The sequence below is a fragment of the Misgurnus anguillicaudatus genome, chromosome 9, assembly GCF_027580225.2.
Source record: "Misgurnus anguillicaudatus chromosome 9, ASM2758022v2, whole genome shotgun sequence".
Lineage (NCBI taxonomy): Eukaryota > Metazoa > Chordata > Actinopteri > Cypriniformes > Cobitidae > Misgurnus > Misgurnus anguillicaudatus.
Window position 1 is genome coordinate 23,415,883 of NC_073345.2, and position 15,403 is coordinate 23,431,285.

Here is a 15,403-nt window from a genome sequence, read left to right on the forward strand (position 1 = left end):
ATTAAAGTTGCCCACACCAACTCTGACTGTCAGCAACAAAAAGAGCTTTTGCATCCCGAGCAGCACTACTGAGGGAGAAATTAGTTCATGTCCCAGAACTGTCAACAGCAGTCTGCCGTGGGAGGATGCTGACCACTGAAACGGTCTTTTTGAGAAAGAGCTGTTAAAAGAGTTTCCTTTCCAGCTTCAATGCTAAGCACTGGCTGATTACAAAATACCATTTCGGTAAAACAGCGAGGGCTGTGTGGTTTAGTCAATTTTGAGCTTGTTGGATCTTAACTGTGTTTAAAGGCAACTTGCTGCCAGGCTTCATCCAAGTAAGTGATGTATGGTTGATTTTACAACATTTCATTCTCAGCATAGGGGCTGCTATAATGATGAGCACTACTATTAAAGGTGTATTGTTTAACTTTTTGGTCCTCTTGACAGAAATGCAATATAATATACATAACTATATTATCAGTGGTGTATAAAGACATTACAAAATGAACTGTATTGTTTTTATTTCTGTAAAATGAGCTGTTTTTATCTACAATCACTGCGGGTCCCTTTACATGGAAGTCACTGCCATGTTTCTACAATAGCCCTAACGGACAAACTGCTCTACAGAGCGCATTTTGTCACTATGTTGTCTTGCAAGCATTGACATGTTTGTCCTGTGGAGGCTACCGTAGCTGCTCTATACATTTCGAAAAAAGAGGTGAGTTGTGGACTGAGCTGTTGGTTGCAATTCACAATCTCACCTCTAGATGCCGCTAAAATCTACACCTTTAACTTTTGTATTTAAAATTGTTCAACTTTTATGGCATAGCAACAGTATGAAAAGAATTTTAGAAAGTTAGTTATAGTTAATAAAATGGTTGATATGTTCAAAGCTATTCTCCTGAATAATAACATAACACAAAAGTTGTTACTGGGACAGTATCTTTTAAAAATGTCTTAATTTGTACTATTTTGGAACCAACATGTACCTTTGAGGTACCAGTATGCACCTCCAACATGATCTCACAAAGTTCTGTGGTATAGTCACGGAATATTTTGCTCATTTATTCGTGTCATTGTCACCGATCTCCGCATTTATCTGTGTCCGTACCACAGACTTTCTTTTCCGTGTCAGTTTCATGTATTGGTTACTCAATTGTTTTTTCCTATTTTTAAACCACTGTTGCTTAGGTTTGGGGTTAGATTTGGGGTTTGGGTTAGGATATCACTTTAACTATTAATTTATACTATTTTTTTACCGGATTTTTAAACAATTGTCGCCTGACATTAGGGTGATTCACGCGAAATTAGACTTATGATGTGTCATGAAACATTTTGATAAAAAAGTATGTGCAAAGAAAGAGTATCAAAATAAGAAGCATAACGATACAAACATCTTTTCACGTACTATTTTGCACATGATTTCAAATGACATCATACAAACCAATTTTTTTTCCACATTTAAGAGGAAAATTTTCATTACCGCAACGTGTCCATGACTGGATTTGGGTTCTTTGACATGGAAACATTTATAATCAAAAAAGCTTCAGTGCATGTTATACTATAAACATTTACAGTAAAGCATCATGTGGTTTTTGGTGATCACTAGTAAATGTAGAGACAATAATAAGGAACATAAATGTGTCCAAGAAAAATTTTCTCATCCTCCGCAACAATTTTCAATCATTGTTTAAGCCCTCAAGGAACTAACATTTTCAAATAACATTTGTTGAAAGGGACATAATTGACTGTGACACTCAAGATGGCTGCCAGGTAAGCAGTTTTTTTTCTCTCCAGATAAAAGTTGAAATGTTGTTTGTCATAGTACCTAGACAACTTTTTAGTTCTCATTACCGAAACATTAGTTTGTAAATGCATATATTTAATGTAGTATATTGTTGCGGTAATTAAAATTTAATGATATCTAAAAAATGTAAATAATTCTATATAAAATATTTTTACAATCCTCTAAAAATAATGGCTATATTAAGTTCAGACCTTAATCTTATATGTGCCAAAAAAGATTGGCATCAAGGGCCTTTTTAAAAAAATCTGATGCTGGACACCTTCTTAGTCTGGATTTCGTGAGAATCACCCATTTGGGTTAGAGTTGGGTTTGGATGTCATTTTATGTAACAGAAAGTCGTTCTAACCCCAAACCCAACGGACAATGGTAAGAAAATAGGAAAAACAATTGAGTAACCAATACGTGGAACTGACGCAGAAAAAAAAGTCTGTGGTACGGACACGGAAAAATGCGGAGATCCGTGACATGGATAAATGAGGAAAATATTCCGTGACAAAACACGGAAATTCATAAGATCAGGTTGGCACCTCTAAGGTACCAATGTGTGTGTACCTTTGAGGTACCAATATGCACTTTTAGGTCCAAATGTGTACTTTCTGAAAAAATACCACTCCAGTGACAACTTTTGTACCTTATGGACCTTTTTTTGTGGATACCACATAATATCTCTAATCAAAAATGCATAACAACATGCTGCCTTAACAAAGTTCAATCACTTCCTCTGATTAACACCTAACAGTATCCATCTATCATTTGACATCAGACAAGGATTTGATTATGGTAAGTGCTTGCCTCCACTTTACACTTGACATCTTCTCGTGTAACAATCAGCTCTTCCAGTGTCTTTTGAGCGTTCTCCATATGACTGCAGTACTGGCCATAAATCAGCAGTCTGTAAAAGAGAGATCAGCGTTATCTAAACAATCACTTTGCTATTGAATTTAGTATTATCTCAAAATAAAAATAAAAAATAAAAACACTATCACAACATTTAGATCACAATAATTAATATGTAATGTTCTGCAGTACTGGAGTTATTATATGCTCTTATTGTAAGCATACAAGTAATTGTTCCCATCCCTATTTCCAATATAGACTTACAGTACATCTTTTATCAGAGTAAAATAATCAGCATGTACTGTACTTGTTACGCATCACTGCATAAAGCTAATCTTGAAGCCAGATGCAAATTTTCAGTCTACATCAGATTTATCTGAGTGAAGGATTTTAATGAAATCTGGACAAAGTTTATTTGAGCCATTGAGAATATCAAGGCACATTTATTAGATTTCACAATGCACTCCTGACAGTAACGGGCACATACTGGAAGCACTTCAAAGTCATCTTGCCAAGAACATGGCACCACGTGTGGCACAGATTTTTGCCTCTGAATTAAGTAGGACACTAGCACGGTTGGCAAGCTCAAACCCTTGGATACTTTTGGCTTGCCTGCCTCTAAATTGTGGTTGTGCTTAAGCCAAGTCTACTTTATGTGATATAATCATTGCTTCTAATGGTCCTTGATCATATGAGTGAAACTAACTGAACCTTGCAATCCCACAGAAGTGTCCAAAACACTAAAACCAGTCAAAACAAGAGGGCTTATCAAAGAAAGATAAAGCAGATCTAAATCCAAACGGCATTGTCCACTAATGAGGGAAAAACACATCTGGATGTGCTCTAATGAGCGAATGGATGATAATCAGCCCAAATCTCATTAAGTCTGGTCTCTGAAGTGAACTACTGGACTGCAATTCAATTCATACGCTCTGTGCCCAACAAAGACAGTATTTTATGGAATCATACACATAAACTAGAAAAAAGTTCCCACTAGACAGAAATCCTGTTGCTTTGCGGTGAAGTAAAAAACAAACAAAGAAATTGCTAGCCGCATACTGAATTAAACCCAGCCTGAAGAAAATCTAGCAAAATATTTTTATTTTATAAACTCCATGGTGCAAAAAAGCAACATGCATAGTGAATGAATTAAACATTTTTGTAAACATTTCAGCACTTCACGCTTTCTTCACAAACATTTCACGCTTTCTTCAGTGCTCGTGCAGCGAAGAACGTAATGTGCTTGACCTTCTTCAGTCTGAATTTAAATCAGTGTGTCAATTCAGATTTAATTCAATCTCTTTGTTTGCAGTAATTATACAAGCCAAAAGCTGTTACAAAAGTGAAAGCCAAAAGGTAAATGTTGATTATAAATAAACATATACTTTATTTATAATTAGAATGTGACACATAGTTTAGTGCAGTTGAAATAATTCATATATTTTAATATTTGTGTACGCTATTTATTTTACTGTTTAATCTAGTATCAAATTTGAGCATTTAATCTCTAAATGAATTGTGTGTGCCTAGCAATATTTGTTTAGTTTATAAAAAATAATTTTCATGAAAATCAAGATGCTGCCTGAGAAAGTTTGGCAACATAGTTGTAGACTGATACAGTAGCAGGGCGCCTCACATACAGTATCAGCATAGGAATCATATTGGAGATGTGTGGGTGCTTTAGTACTGGACCTAAAGCACCCAAACTTCTCCTTTGTGATTCCTACGCTGATATGTGAGCCACCCCACTATGCACTGCTACCATATCAGGAAGGGTAAGATTTCCGAACTGAAAATGTACTGCAGTATGAATTTCCCCTTGTAGTACTAAAGGGGCTTCCCTGCTGCTCTGCTCTATGTCTGGGTCTTAGTGCCCTTGGGTTAAGCAGGCCTGATTAAAGGCTAATCTGGAACAAAAGGACATCTTGGTTCCTCATGGAAATGGACTGATGGAGATTAATGGTGGTCCTGTACAATTATGAGGCAATAGGCACATTCAACAGCATATTGAAAATGCAGGGGCAGGTGTCGGGAATTAGCTGTAATAACAGATGTCACAGACATAATTGAACATGAAGGTCTTCTTTACAAGGCAATTTCAAGATTAAATGTTTCAGATGCCTCATAAAAAGGACTGTGGGGAAGAGACAGAATTCTATGTAGGACAAATGGAGGAATAATATAATGTTAGATTAGATGAAGTATCTGTAATACTTGCAATGAAATTATACAGTACGGATACAAATAATAAGTATATTAACAGTATCAGTATTTTTATACTCTTATGCTTGATTGAATTTGAACAGATGGAACATGGGATGTAACACCAACCACCCTTAGTAACTTAGTAAGATGTGAAACATTCATTGGCTGTTCACAGTCAGCCAGGGGCTGTTTTTCCAACGAAAGGAAGGCTTTTAGTGATTTTTCTTGTGTTGATACATATGTTTTCCCTTAACATTTGTTTTATAAATACTATAAGGTATTCAAGGCCAGTGCTGTATTATGAATACAGCTGAAGGGATTGCAGGGGCTCTGCTTTGCATCATGCCTAACAATGCCCTTCAGCCATTACATATCGTCGCTGTCCGATGAAAACCACGTATGTCCATTTTGCCGATTTTGAGGTTTTTCGACGGATTTAATGTCCAGGTTCATTTCCATATACAGTATGCTTCACATATCTAAATGGCCAATGAAAAGTTGTGAAATCATGTCATCTGATTTTCACATATATTCACGCCGTGTATCTCACACCCTGTGGAAGCATCTCGCCGGTCTCGTGAAGTTTCATCGAAGCTCAGCACTGGATAGCCGAATAAACATAGCCTGGTGAGACAATGACTTTTCTTCATCGAGGTAAACGTGCAAACTGTGCAAACAAAGTATCTGTCTAGCATTACCATGTCAGTGTATTGATTCCTTGTCCCTTCATAGTTTGCAAAAGACAATTAATAAATTTATAATTAATATTAAATAAACTAAGCGTATTTAATAAACTAAGACGTAGGCTATTTAATAAACTGAGCGTATTCATCTGTCAATATGAAACACGACTTGGCCATTCTAATTAATGATCGAAGAACGCGTATCGACCACCGTTACTGTAAAATATGGACGTATGTCCATTTAAACTCAATTTTGGTCAAATGTGGATTATGTCATTACACTGACAAGAATATGGTTACATGTAAAGATGCCGTACCAAGTATGACAACGCTACATTCAACTGCTTTTGAAATACAATGTTTTTTCACTTCCTGAAAAGTAACCGTTTTGGACATACATTAGTTTCATATATATATATATATATATGAAGAGTTTGGTTCCAAAACGCAATAGATCCATTTTGACAAATTTTGGTAAAAACGTGTTTTCTATACCAAGAAAGTGACAAGATGAAAACAACTATTTTCTGTTACAAACTTTCACATAGCATCTTTAGGTTATAAAAACATAAAAAATTCAAATCCATAAGTTGATTTTCAAAGATTTATTATAAAAACTGATTATTTTTTCCACAAAATGCAATAAATCCATGACAAGTTTTTATTCAAAATGCTATAAATCTATTGAATCAATAGCCTATATAAATGTGCATTCATCTTTGCCATGTTATATTCATTTAGTTGACTAGTTGTACACACTAATAAAAAATATAAACATTAATGTCATTAATCAAAACACTTACTTTGTCATATTAAGATCATGTCATTGCGGTTACTTGACGTCTTCGCTTAACGTCTTTCACAGAGATCAGCTGTAAAATGTTTTTGGTCCTGCTCGATTTTCGTTGACTTTGAGTAAAATTATGGAAAGTTTTTCATAAGATCCTCTGGGGTCAATGTGTTAGCATGAGAAGCTGATGCTGTCGGGAGAACAAGCACCCGTCTCCCGAGTGCCTCTCAGGGAAAATATTAGATGCTGATGGCTTACGTTTCTTTCCCATCACAGAAAACCATCACAGGTTTAGGGATGCAATTAAAGTATTATTTTGTTTTGTTTGTTGATCACGAAGTACAAAGTAGATGAGGAAAACTAGGACTCCGTGGACACAGCGCGTCCGCCATTGTTTGTTTACATTGCGTGGCTGGTGGGCTGTAATATCAGAAATGGATTTATTGCGTTCTGTAAAAAAGGAGCAGTGGCGTTTATCGCATTTTGGGAAAAAAGGGAGAAAAGATGACAGAATAACACGGCGGATATTGGATTTTGCGTAAAATTAAGAATTTACTTTTAACTACTGACCTGATATAATACTGATTTTGGCAGTAACTCATTTTTTTCAAAAATGGCGTTTATCGCGTTTTGGAACCAAACTCTTCATTCTATATATATATATATATATTCCACATTTCTCAAACAAATCTCACAAATTTATTGCTTAGATTACATTTATATAAATATTCCACAGTTCTCAAACAAATCTTACAAAGTTCTTCAAAGTATAAATCTCATATTCAATCAATTTGAATTCAATAAACTTGTTAAATACTTCATTGATACATAAAACATGGTTAAACACAGTACTTTACAATACCCAACTACTTAATATACTCAACAGACACATGGTTAACATCATGGCTTGTAAAGTGTATAGTATGACACATCGGCTTTGATTAATCAAGTATGAGAAAAAAATCCAACTGTACATTTTTTACAACACCATTCAACGCCATTTTTACATCCAAGTCATTTTAAAGGCTACAGCTGTGAATTTATGTGCAATTTATCCCTGTTCATGGCCCTCTAATGGACATCATTTTATACAAGCACTCAGTCCGTGCTTTCTCCATTTGTACCAAGCATCTAATGGTAATAAAATAGCTAACATTACATTACCAATGAACTAAAATCTTACAAAACCTAGAAATGATGTTGTGAAGTCTAGAGTGGACATCCTGTGAGCAGATTTGATGGTAGCTTGCATGTGCGTTCAATGAAGATCATTACTGACCCTTTAATGACCCATTAACTATGTGTTTTAAATGCAACCAGCGTAGAAGAGAAACAAGTTAACAGCCAAAAGCAATGCGCATCTATAACGGTAAACTTTCATTGAACATTGCCTTTATGAAGCTATTTCTGTAGTTAACTTGTAGTGCTAAACAATCAGCATCCATCAGAGTGAAGAAAGAGTTGAGAAAAAGGTGTTGAAATAAAAAAATCCTATTCGTGTTGCCCCTGTCTCACTGGCTTTGTAAAGCCAATCGAATTTAAACATGCAACAATCTGATAACAGTGACAACGAAACAGTCAAGGCTACTGAGGCTCTTGCTCAAAAGTTCAGCATGCTTATCTCAATCCCGAAAAACTTTAGGCTGCGAGGGTGGGATGTGATAAAGGACGATACAAAAAAGCCCTGGGTTGCTTAAGTGTGAATATTTCCGGGGGCAACAGCCTTTTGCTGTGTAAACACACTTTTTGAATTCATCTGTTTTCTGGAGCTTTCGCCGGCTGCACCGGCTTTCTCATCATGGCAAAGCTGTCATGCATGTTATTTCACAAAAAATACAATTTGGTGCTCTCCTTCCAGCTTCCATCTGTCCCCATCCAAAAAAACAGGGGCAGCGAGGAAAACGCAAAGCAAAGTGGAAGTGACAGGCAGGTGAGAGAAGTAATAGTCTCTGACACGCGGCACTGAAGACCCCTCACCTCCACTATAACACAAGTCAAGTGAAGCAGCTCAGTATTGATGCAAACCAACTAATAATGTCCTTCTGTAACTCAGTGCAAGCCCTCAAATTAGCTGTTTGAGAGTTTAATGACTTTAAAAACGCCTCACTCTTAAGTTTGATGGCTTCGCGTGAAACAGGATGGTATTTCCGCTCTTTGATATGCCCTTCACAGCATCAATGGTCCTGAAAGCTTCTCTATTATTTCATTATATGGAATGCAGCACCGCAAAAGGTCACATGGACTTACAAGAGGAGATAACACAATTAATTAAAGGCAGCTGGGCTTTGGGAACGATGGATGGAGGTGTGGAATATAGCAGGCGCACAACGGCCAAATCCCCTGGCCATTTCTTTCTTTGTATAGAGGAAAGAGAGAGAAACCGTGCATAGTATAATGAAAAAGAGAAACATGCCAATCAGATGAAGAATTGCAAAGATGAATGACGCAATCCTGCTCTAATGAAATGAATAAATTTCCAAAAATACCCAGCCTTGTTTCATGCTTAATGTCACCAAATGTAAATATAATCTGTCAGATTTTATTATGAGAAAATGAAAAGCCTTTTCCCCTCTCTTGTTCTGATGTCTTTTTACTTTTCGAAGAACTAAAGGTTCTCACACTTAAGCTGTCCAACTGGCTTATCCTAAAAGCCGTCAGAGAAGTGTGGACAACCAGTTTGAGACGGTCTGAAAAAACCATTAGTAAAAAACGAAATGAAATGGCAGTGTCTTAACTGTTTCTCTTAGACATCAATGAAATTTAATATACAGCAAATGGAAAATTTGTCTAAGTTCGCCAATTTTCTAGATCCAAGGTACTCGCCAGGCGGCCCGAGGGGTGCATGAGACCGGTTGCACTTTAATATGTGTCCCGCAGCCTTTTGTCTGTGAAAATATTCCAGTACAATGGCTGTAGTCTCCAGCTTCCCTAAAAAAATTGTGATTTCACAAATTCGTAATCACTTTAGTCCCCTCAATCTCATCTCATATGCCGATAGGCTTCGGCTCTGCCCCTACTTTTATTCTGCGCTATTTTGCACCTTTTTCAAGTTCATTCTGAATTCGCAGCCATGGCACAAAGCAAGTTAAAGTAAATTCAAAGTACAAGGTATGTATTAACTGATTACATATTCACAGTTCTTTAATTTAAAAACAGTTTACATAATGTGATGTGGGAGCAATACGAGATGCTTTCACATCCACTGTAAAAAAGTGTTTACCCTTTATATCCAGCGAAAATAAAAGTTTTTAACACCAATGAAGGCATAAATAAAAACCATATCATGTTTGGTCGTATTATGTTCATTTGAAAAAATGTAATTGAAAACATATTGTGGATGTGGCATTAGATGAAAATGCAGTCATGCACAGAATATATTAAAGGCAGTCGTACACAAAACTAAATGTCCAGGAATACTCCACCCATCTTTTAAATACAGTGAAATTCTGCAATAAGGTTATTATAAAATCCAATCATAGTATTCAATATATATATATACAGTGAGGAAAAAAAGTATTTGAACACCTTGCTATTTTACAAGTTTTCCCATTTAGAAATCATGGAGGGGTCTGAAATTGTCATCGTAAGTGCATGTCCACTGTGAAAGACATAATCTAAAAAAAATCCAGAAATCACAATGTATGATTTTTTAACTATTTATTTGTAAGATACAGCTGCAAATAAGTATTTGAACACATGTCTATCAGCTAGAATTCTGACCCTCAAAGACCTGTTAGTCTGCCTTTAAAATGTCCACCTCCACTTAATTTATTATCCTAAATTAGATGCACCTGTTTGAGGTCGTTAGCTGCATAAAGACACCTGTCCACCCCATACAATCAGTAAGAATCCAACTACTAACATGGCCAAGACCAAAGAGCTGTCCAAAGACACTAGAGACAAAATTGTACACCTCAACAAGGCTGGAAAGAGCTACAGGGAAATTGCCAAACAGTTTGGTGAAAAAAGGTCCAATGTTGGAGCAATCATTAGAAAATGGAAGAAGCTAAACATGACTGTCAATCTCCCTCGGACTGGGGCTCCATGCAAGATCTCACCTCATGGGGTCTCAATGATCCTAATAAAGGTGAGAAATCAGCCCAGAACTACACGTGAGGAGCTGGTCAATGACCTGAAAAAAGCTGGGACCACAGTTTCCAAGGTTACTGTTGGTAATACACTAAGACGTCATGGTTTGAAATCATGCATGGCACGGAAGGTTCCCCTGCTTAAAACAGCACATGTCCAGGCCCAATGACCATTTGGACGATCCCGAGGAGTCATGGGAGAAAGTCATGTGGTCAGATGAGACCAAAATAGAACTTTTTGGTCATAATTCCACTAAACATGTTTGGAGGAAGAAGAATGATGAGTACCATCCCGAGAACACCATCCCTACTGTGAAGCATGGGGGTGATAGCATCATGCTTTGTGGGGGTTTTTCTGCACATGGGACAGTTCTGCACTGTATTAAGGAGAAGATGACCGGGGCCATGTATTGTGAGATTTTGGGGAACAACCTCCTTCCCTCAGTTAGAGCATTGAAAATGGATCGAGGCTGGTTCTTCCAACATGACAATGACCTGAAGCACACAGCCAGGATAACCAAGGAGTGGCTCTGTAAGAAGCATATCAAGGTTCTAGCGTGGCCTAGCCAGTCTCCAGACCTAAACCCAATAGAGTATCTTTAGAGGGAGCTCAACCTCCGTGTTTGTCAGCGACAGGCCAGAAACCTGACTGATCTAGAGAAGATCTGTGTGGAGGAGTGGGCCATAATCCCTCCTGCAGTGTGTGCAAACCTGGTGAAGAACTACATGAAACGTTTGACCTCTGTAATTGCAAACAAAGGCTACTGTACCAAATATTAACATTGCTTTTCTCAGGTGTTCAAATACTTATTTGCAACTGTATCATACAAATAAATAGCTAAAAAATCATACATTGTGATTTCTGGATTTTTTTTAGATTATGTCTCTCACAGTGGACATACACCTATGATGACAATTTCAGACCCCTCCATGATTTCTAAGTGGGAAAACTTGCAAAATAGCAGGTTGTTCAAATACTTATTTTCCTCACTTTATATGGCTTATGTGTCTCACAGATTAATAAAATAATTATTTTTGATTCTCCGTATCTCAGCTGTGCTATCCACATTTATTGCATAGCTCTATACTTTTACTGTATGTCACAATATGTTTATATGCATCTATTTTTCTCTCAAGCCATTTGAGAAAATTGACACTTCAATGATTTTTTTTTCTTTAGGTCAGCCAGTTCAGAGAAAATATTTGGACGAATAGACTTATAGATGGTGATGGACAGTACAGTCAACCTGGCAGTCACACAGGTGAAAAAAAGAAATCAAAAAGTAAAAAATAGCATGATTTCAGCGATGTGGCACTGTGTGGAGGAATGGGGCTGAACTGCCGCTATGTCGTGCCCAAATGCATGTTAGTGCGAGCACCCACGGAAGACTGGCTCAATGAGGTGACAGGCTCGAAATTACATAAACAAAAGAGCGCGGGCGAGAGAGGCGGTGCTGTCACGCTCGCTCTGTGGGATGCTGCCCGCTGGGCTCGAGGAAGAGCCTTGTAATGGGCCAATTACCTATGCAAACTGACAAATTGAAACAATAGGGCTGCCTCCTCTATCTCTATTCTTTGCCTTTATTTTTATGGTGGCTATCAATCTCTGTCACCAACTTAAACAAATTCGATCAGCACAAATAGCACATAAACACACAGTAACATAGTTCAGCCTAATGTTGTTTTAGGTAATGAGACTTTTTGGACTTAGGTTTGACAGAACGGAGAGGCTGGTGGGGCGTGCAGTCATTATTGAAACTGAACCTGTGATTATCATTACCTACAGCACAGAATGCAGAGATCAGCCCTCCCTGTGTGAATGCAAATCAAAGCTGCGGTATTCAATGAATCTAATGCAGAACAAACTCTCAATTCCTCCGTATAGGGCCTGATAGGTAATTCTCATCTGGAAAAGTCATTTACCCAACCGAGAGATAAGAAGATATCTATGGAAGCACTCAAGTGGAGGTTAAATTAGATGTCTTAAGCAAAGAATGAGATAAAAGAGGAACAATGTCTTTAATGCATATTAGGAGAACAAGTAATTAAAAGCATATCAAGACTTTAAAATTAGAAACAAAGCTCAATTGGTGTCTTAAATTTTTTGTTCTATCAATCTGTGGACTTTTCTGAAAGTTTGCTGTCTGGTAGATAATGATGATGAACTAAACTGCCGGCTGCCAGGGATGATTATTTCAATTACATTTTTAACTTATCTTACGTATTCAGTTATCCCTTCATTATATCTCGCTCTAAGTGACCATTATCATGGATGCACACCAATCTCTCTCTATTACTTTAGATTTCAGTCAGCTCATTATTTTAAAACACACACATTTTATTCCTAAAAATCCTAACAACTTACTGTACTGTTATTGTCTTATAAAAGTGCATAATTAAAGAATATAATATACATGGAAAATTATAAAGATGTGTGAGTATTATTAATCATAATTAATCATAAGTATCAGTAAAAATAATTTGTTGGAAAATCCTAATATAATATTTTACTGCTTGTTTAAAAAATATTAGCTTATTAAAAATGTCCTCGACTGGAGTTGAAAGTAAAAATGTTCCAACAAGTGCAGCATGTTTAATTTCTTGTAATGTGTACATGTAAAAAGATGGGTTTTGTAACCCTGGCATTCTCTGGAGATCACAATCCAAAAAATGCTGCACCGTTAATTCCTAAGACCGTACTGCAAGGTCATCTGACTGCTTAATAAACCAGAACACCATACCAAAGTTCTCATCTCTGAGGACACACACAATCTAATTGCAGGGAGGTCATAATTTTTTGTTACACCTCTTTGGTTTTATTAAGTAGGTCCCAGTTGGGATAAAACATCAATTGTGCTGAGCGCAGCAGAAGTGGAATTTTTACACAGAAATACAGATACTGATGGTCTCAGTAATGCCTATTAATGCGGAGCCTAATGTACTGTAGTGTACCATGACTAGAATAAGCTGACTGTTATAGGGTCTGTCACTTAGTCAAGCCCCAGTGGTTTTCAAACCAAGAAGACTGTAGGGAAATGGCACATCACCAAGCTGATTCAGCGACCGCCCTGGAACAGTGACCTGGGGAGCTCCAAGCCCAACTGTTATATTTCTATAGAAAAGTCATATGGACTATTCTATGATAATTTTTTTGCCATCTTTACATACAGTGAGGAAAATAAGTATTTGATACTTGCATGTATTTGCAAGTTCTCCCACTTAGAAATCATGGAGGGGTCAGAAATTGTCATCGTAGGTGCATGTCCACTGTGAGAGACATAAAAAAATCCAGAAATCACAACATATGATCTTTTAAACTATTTATTTTCTATGATACAGCTGCAAATAAGTACCTAAACACCTGAGAAAGTCAATGTTAATATTTGGTACAGTAGCCTTTGTTTGCAATTACAGAGGTCAAATGTTTCCTGTAGTTTTTCACCAGGTTTGCACACACCGCAGGAGGGATTTTGGTCCACTCCACACAGATCTTCTCTAGATCAGTCAGGTTTAGAATGGTACTCATTATTCTTCTTCCTCCGAACACGTTTAGTGGAATTATGACCAAAAAGTTATATTTTGGTCTCATCTGACCACATGACTTTCTCCCATGACTCCTCTGGATGATCCAAATGGTCATTGGCAAACTTAAGGTGGGCCTGGACATGTGCTGGTTTAAGCAGGGGAACCTTCCGTGCCATGCATGATTTCAAACCATGACGTCTTAGTGTATTACCAACAGTACCCTGGAAACGGTGGTCCCAGCTCTTTTCAGGTCTTTGACCAGCTCCTCACGTGTAGATCTGGGCTGATTTCTCACCTTTCTTAGGATCATTGAGACACCATGAGGTGAGATTCTGCATGGAGCCCTAGTCCGAGGAAGATTGACAGTCATGTTTAGCTTCTTCCATTTTCTAATGATTGCTCCAACAGTGGACCTTTTTTCACCAAACTGCTTGGCAATTTCCCCATAGCCCTTTCCAGCCTTGTCAAGGTGTACAATTTTGTCTCTAGTGTCTTTGGACAGCTCTTTGGTCTTGGCCATGTTAGTAGTTGGATAGTAGTCGAATACTTAATTGCAGCTGTATCATATAAATAAATAGTAACAAAAATCATACATTGTGATTTCTGGATTTTTTTTAGATTATGTCTCTCGCAGTGGACATGCACCCATGAAGACAATTTCAGACCCCTCCATGATTTCTAAGTGGGAGAACTTGCAAAATAGCAGGGTGTTCAAATACCTATTTTCCTTAAACTGTTCCTTTAAGATCCTGGCCTATAAGTTATTTTTAAGGGTAAACAGAAGGACAAAGAATGGAACCACAAAGCAGGTGCCATAATCATGAAATCTTGGGAAAAAAAAAATAAAATAGTGTTATGGTTTTACTAGAGCCCCTGGGTATCTGTCATCTACTGTGGATGAAGTAGCGAACCCAGCTCCCCTTGATTCTCTATTATCTGGTTATTGATTTTTGATACAGGAGACAAAAAGACTCGAAACAGGAAGTGTTTAGCTCGAAAGCAGCAGACTCTTTCAGACAGGTCTATTTTCTTTGAAAGCCCTGTGGGTTTGTGAGATCAGATGAGGATTTCTTTTAAAATAGCTGGCCTGCTGGGGTGATGGATTTTCTATGGTGGGTGACGTTAGCAGACTCTGTACGTGTGCCGATCTTGACTTTGCCCCATTTACTTGAGGTCAGTTTAGATTAACAAGGGCTTAGGGTGTTGAGAAAACTGTGAGATGTTATAACAGAAGTGACAGTGATGAACTGCCTATCAGACGCACTTCACAGAAGTACTGACCTCTCCTTGAAGTCCAGGAAGGTCTTTCCCAGGCCGTTGCCACCGCTCACCATTGTCATGTCAATGGCCCTCAGCAGAGCAAAGTGGACTTTGATGATGTCCTGTTAAAATGAAGAAGCAACAACATCCAATGAGTTCAAATGAGTTTTTACCCATTAGTGCTAGTAAAGTCATTAACTTTTTAAGGACAAAAACAAATTATCAT

General features: G+C 37.4%; 1 protein-coding gene across 8 annotated transcripts in view; it reads right to left on the minus strand.

Annotated features, from left to right (window-relative positions):
- Positions 1-15,403, minus strand: part of vav2 (vav 2 guanine nucleotide exchange factor) — a 208,391-nt gene that overhangs the window by 22,273 nt on the left and 170,715 nt on the right. For all 8 annotated transcript variants that reach the window (XM_055180067.2, XM_055180071.2, XM_055180069.2 and 5 more), the window contains 2 exons: positions 15,199-15,299; positions 2,582-2,681 (listed from right to left, as the gene is read on the minus strand). In XM_055180067.2, the coding sequence (XP_055036042.2) occupies positions 2,582-2,681; positions 15,199-15,299 (201 nt within the window). The remainder of the gene's footprint in view (positions 1-2,581; positions 2,682-15,198; positions 15,300-15,403) is intronic.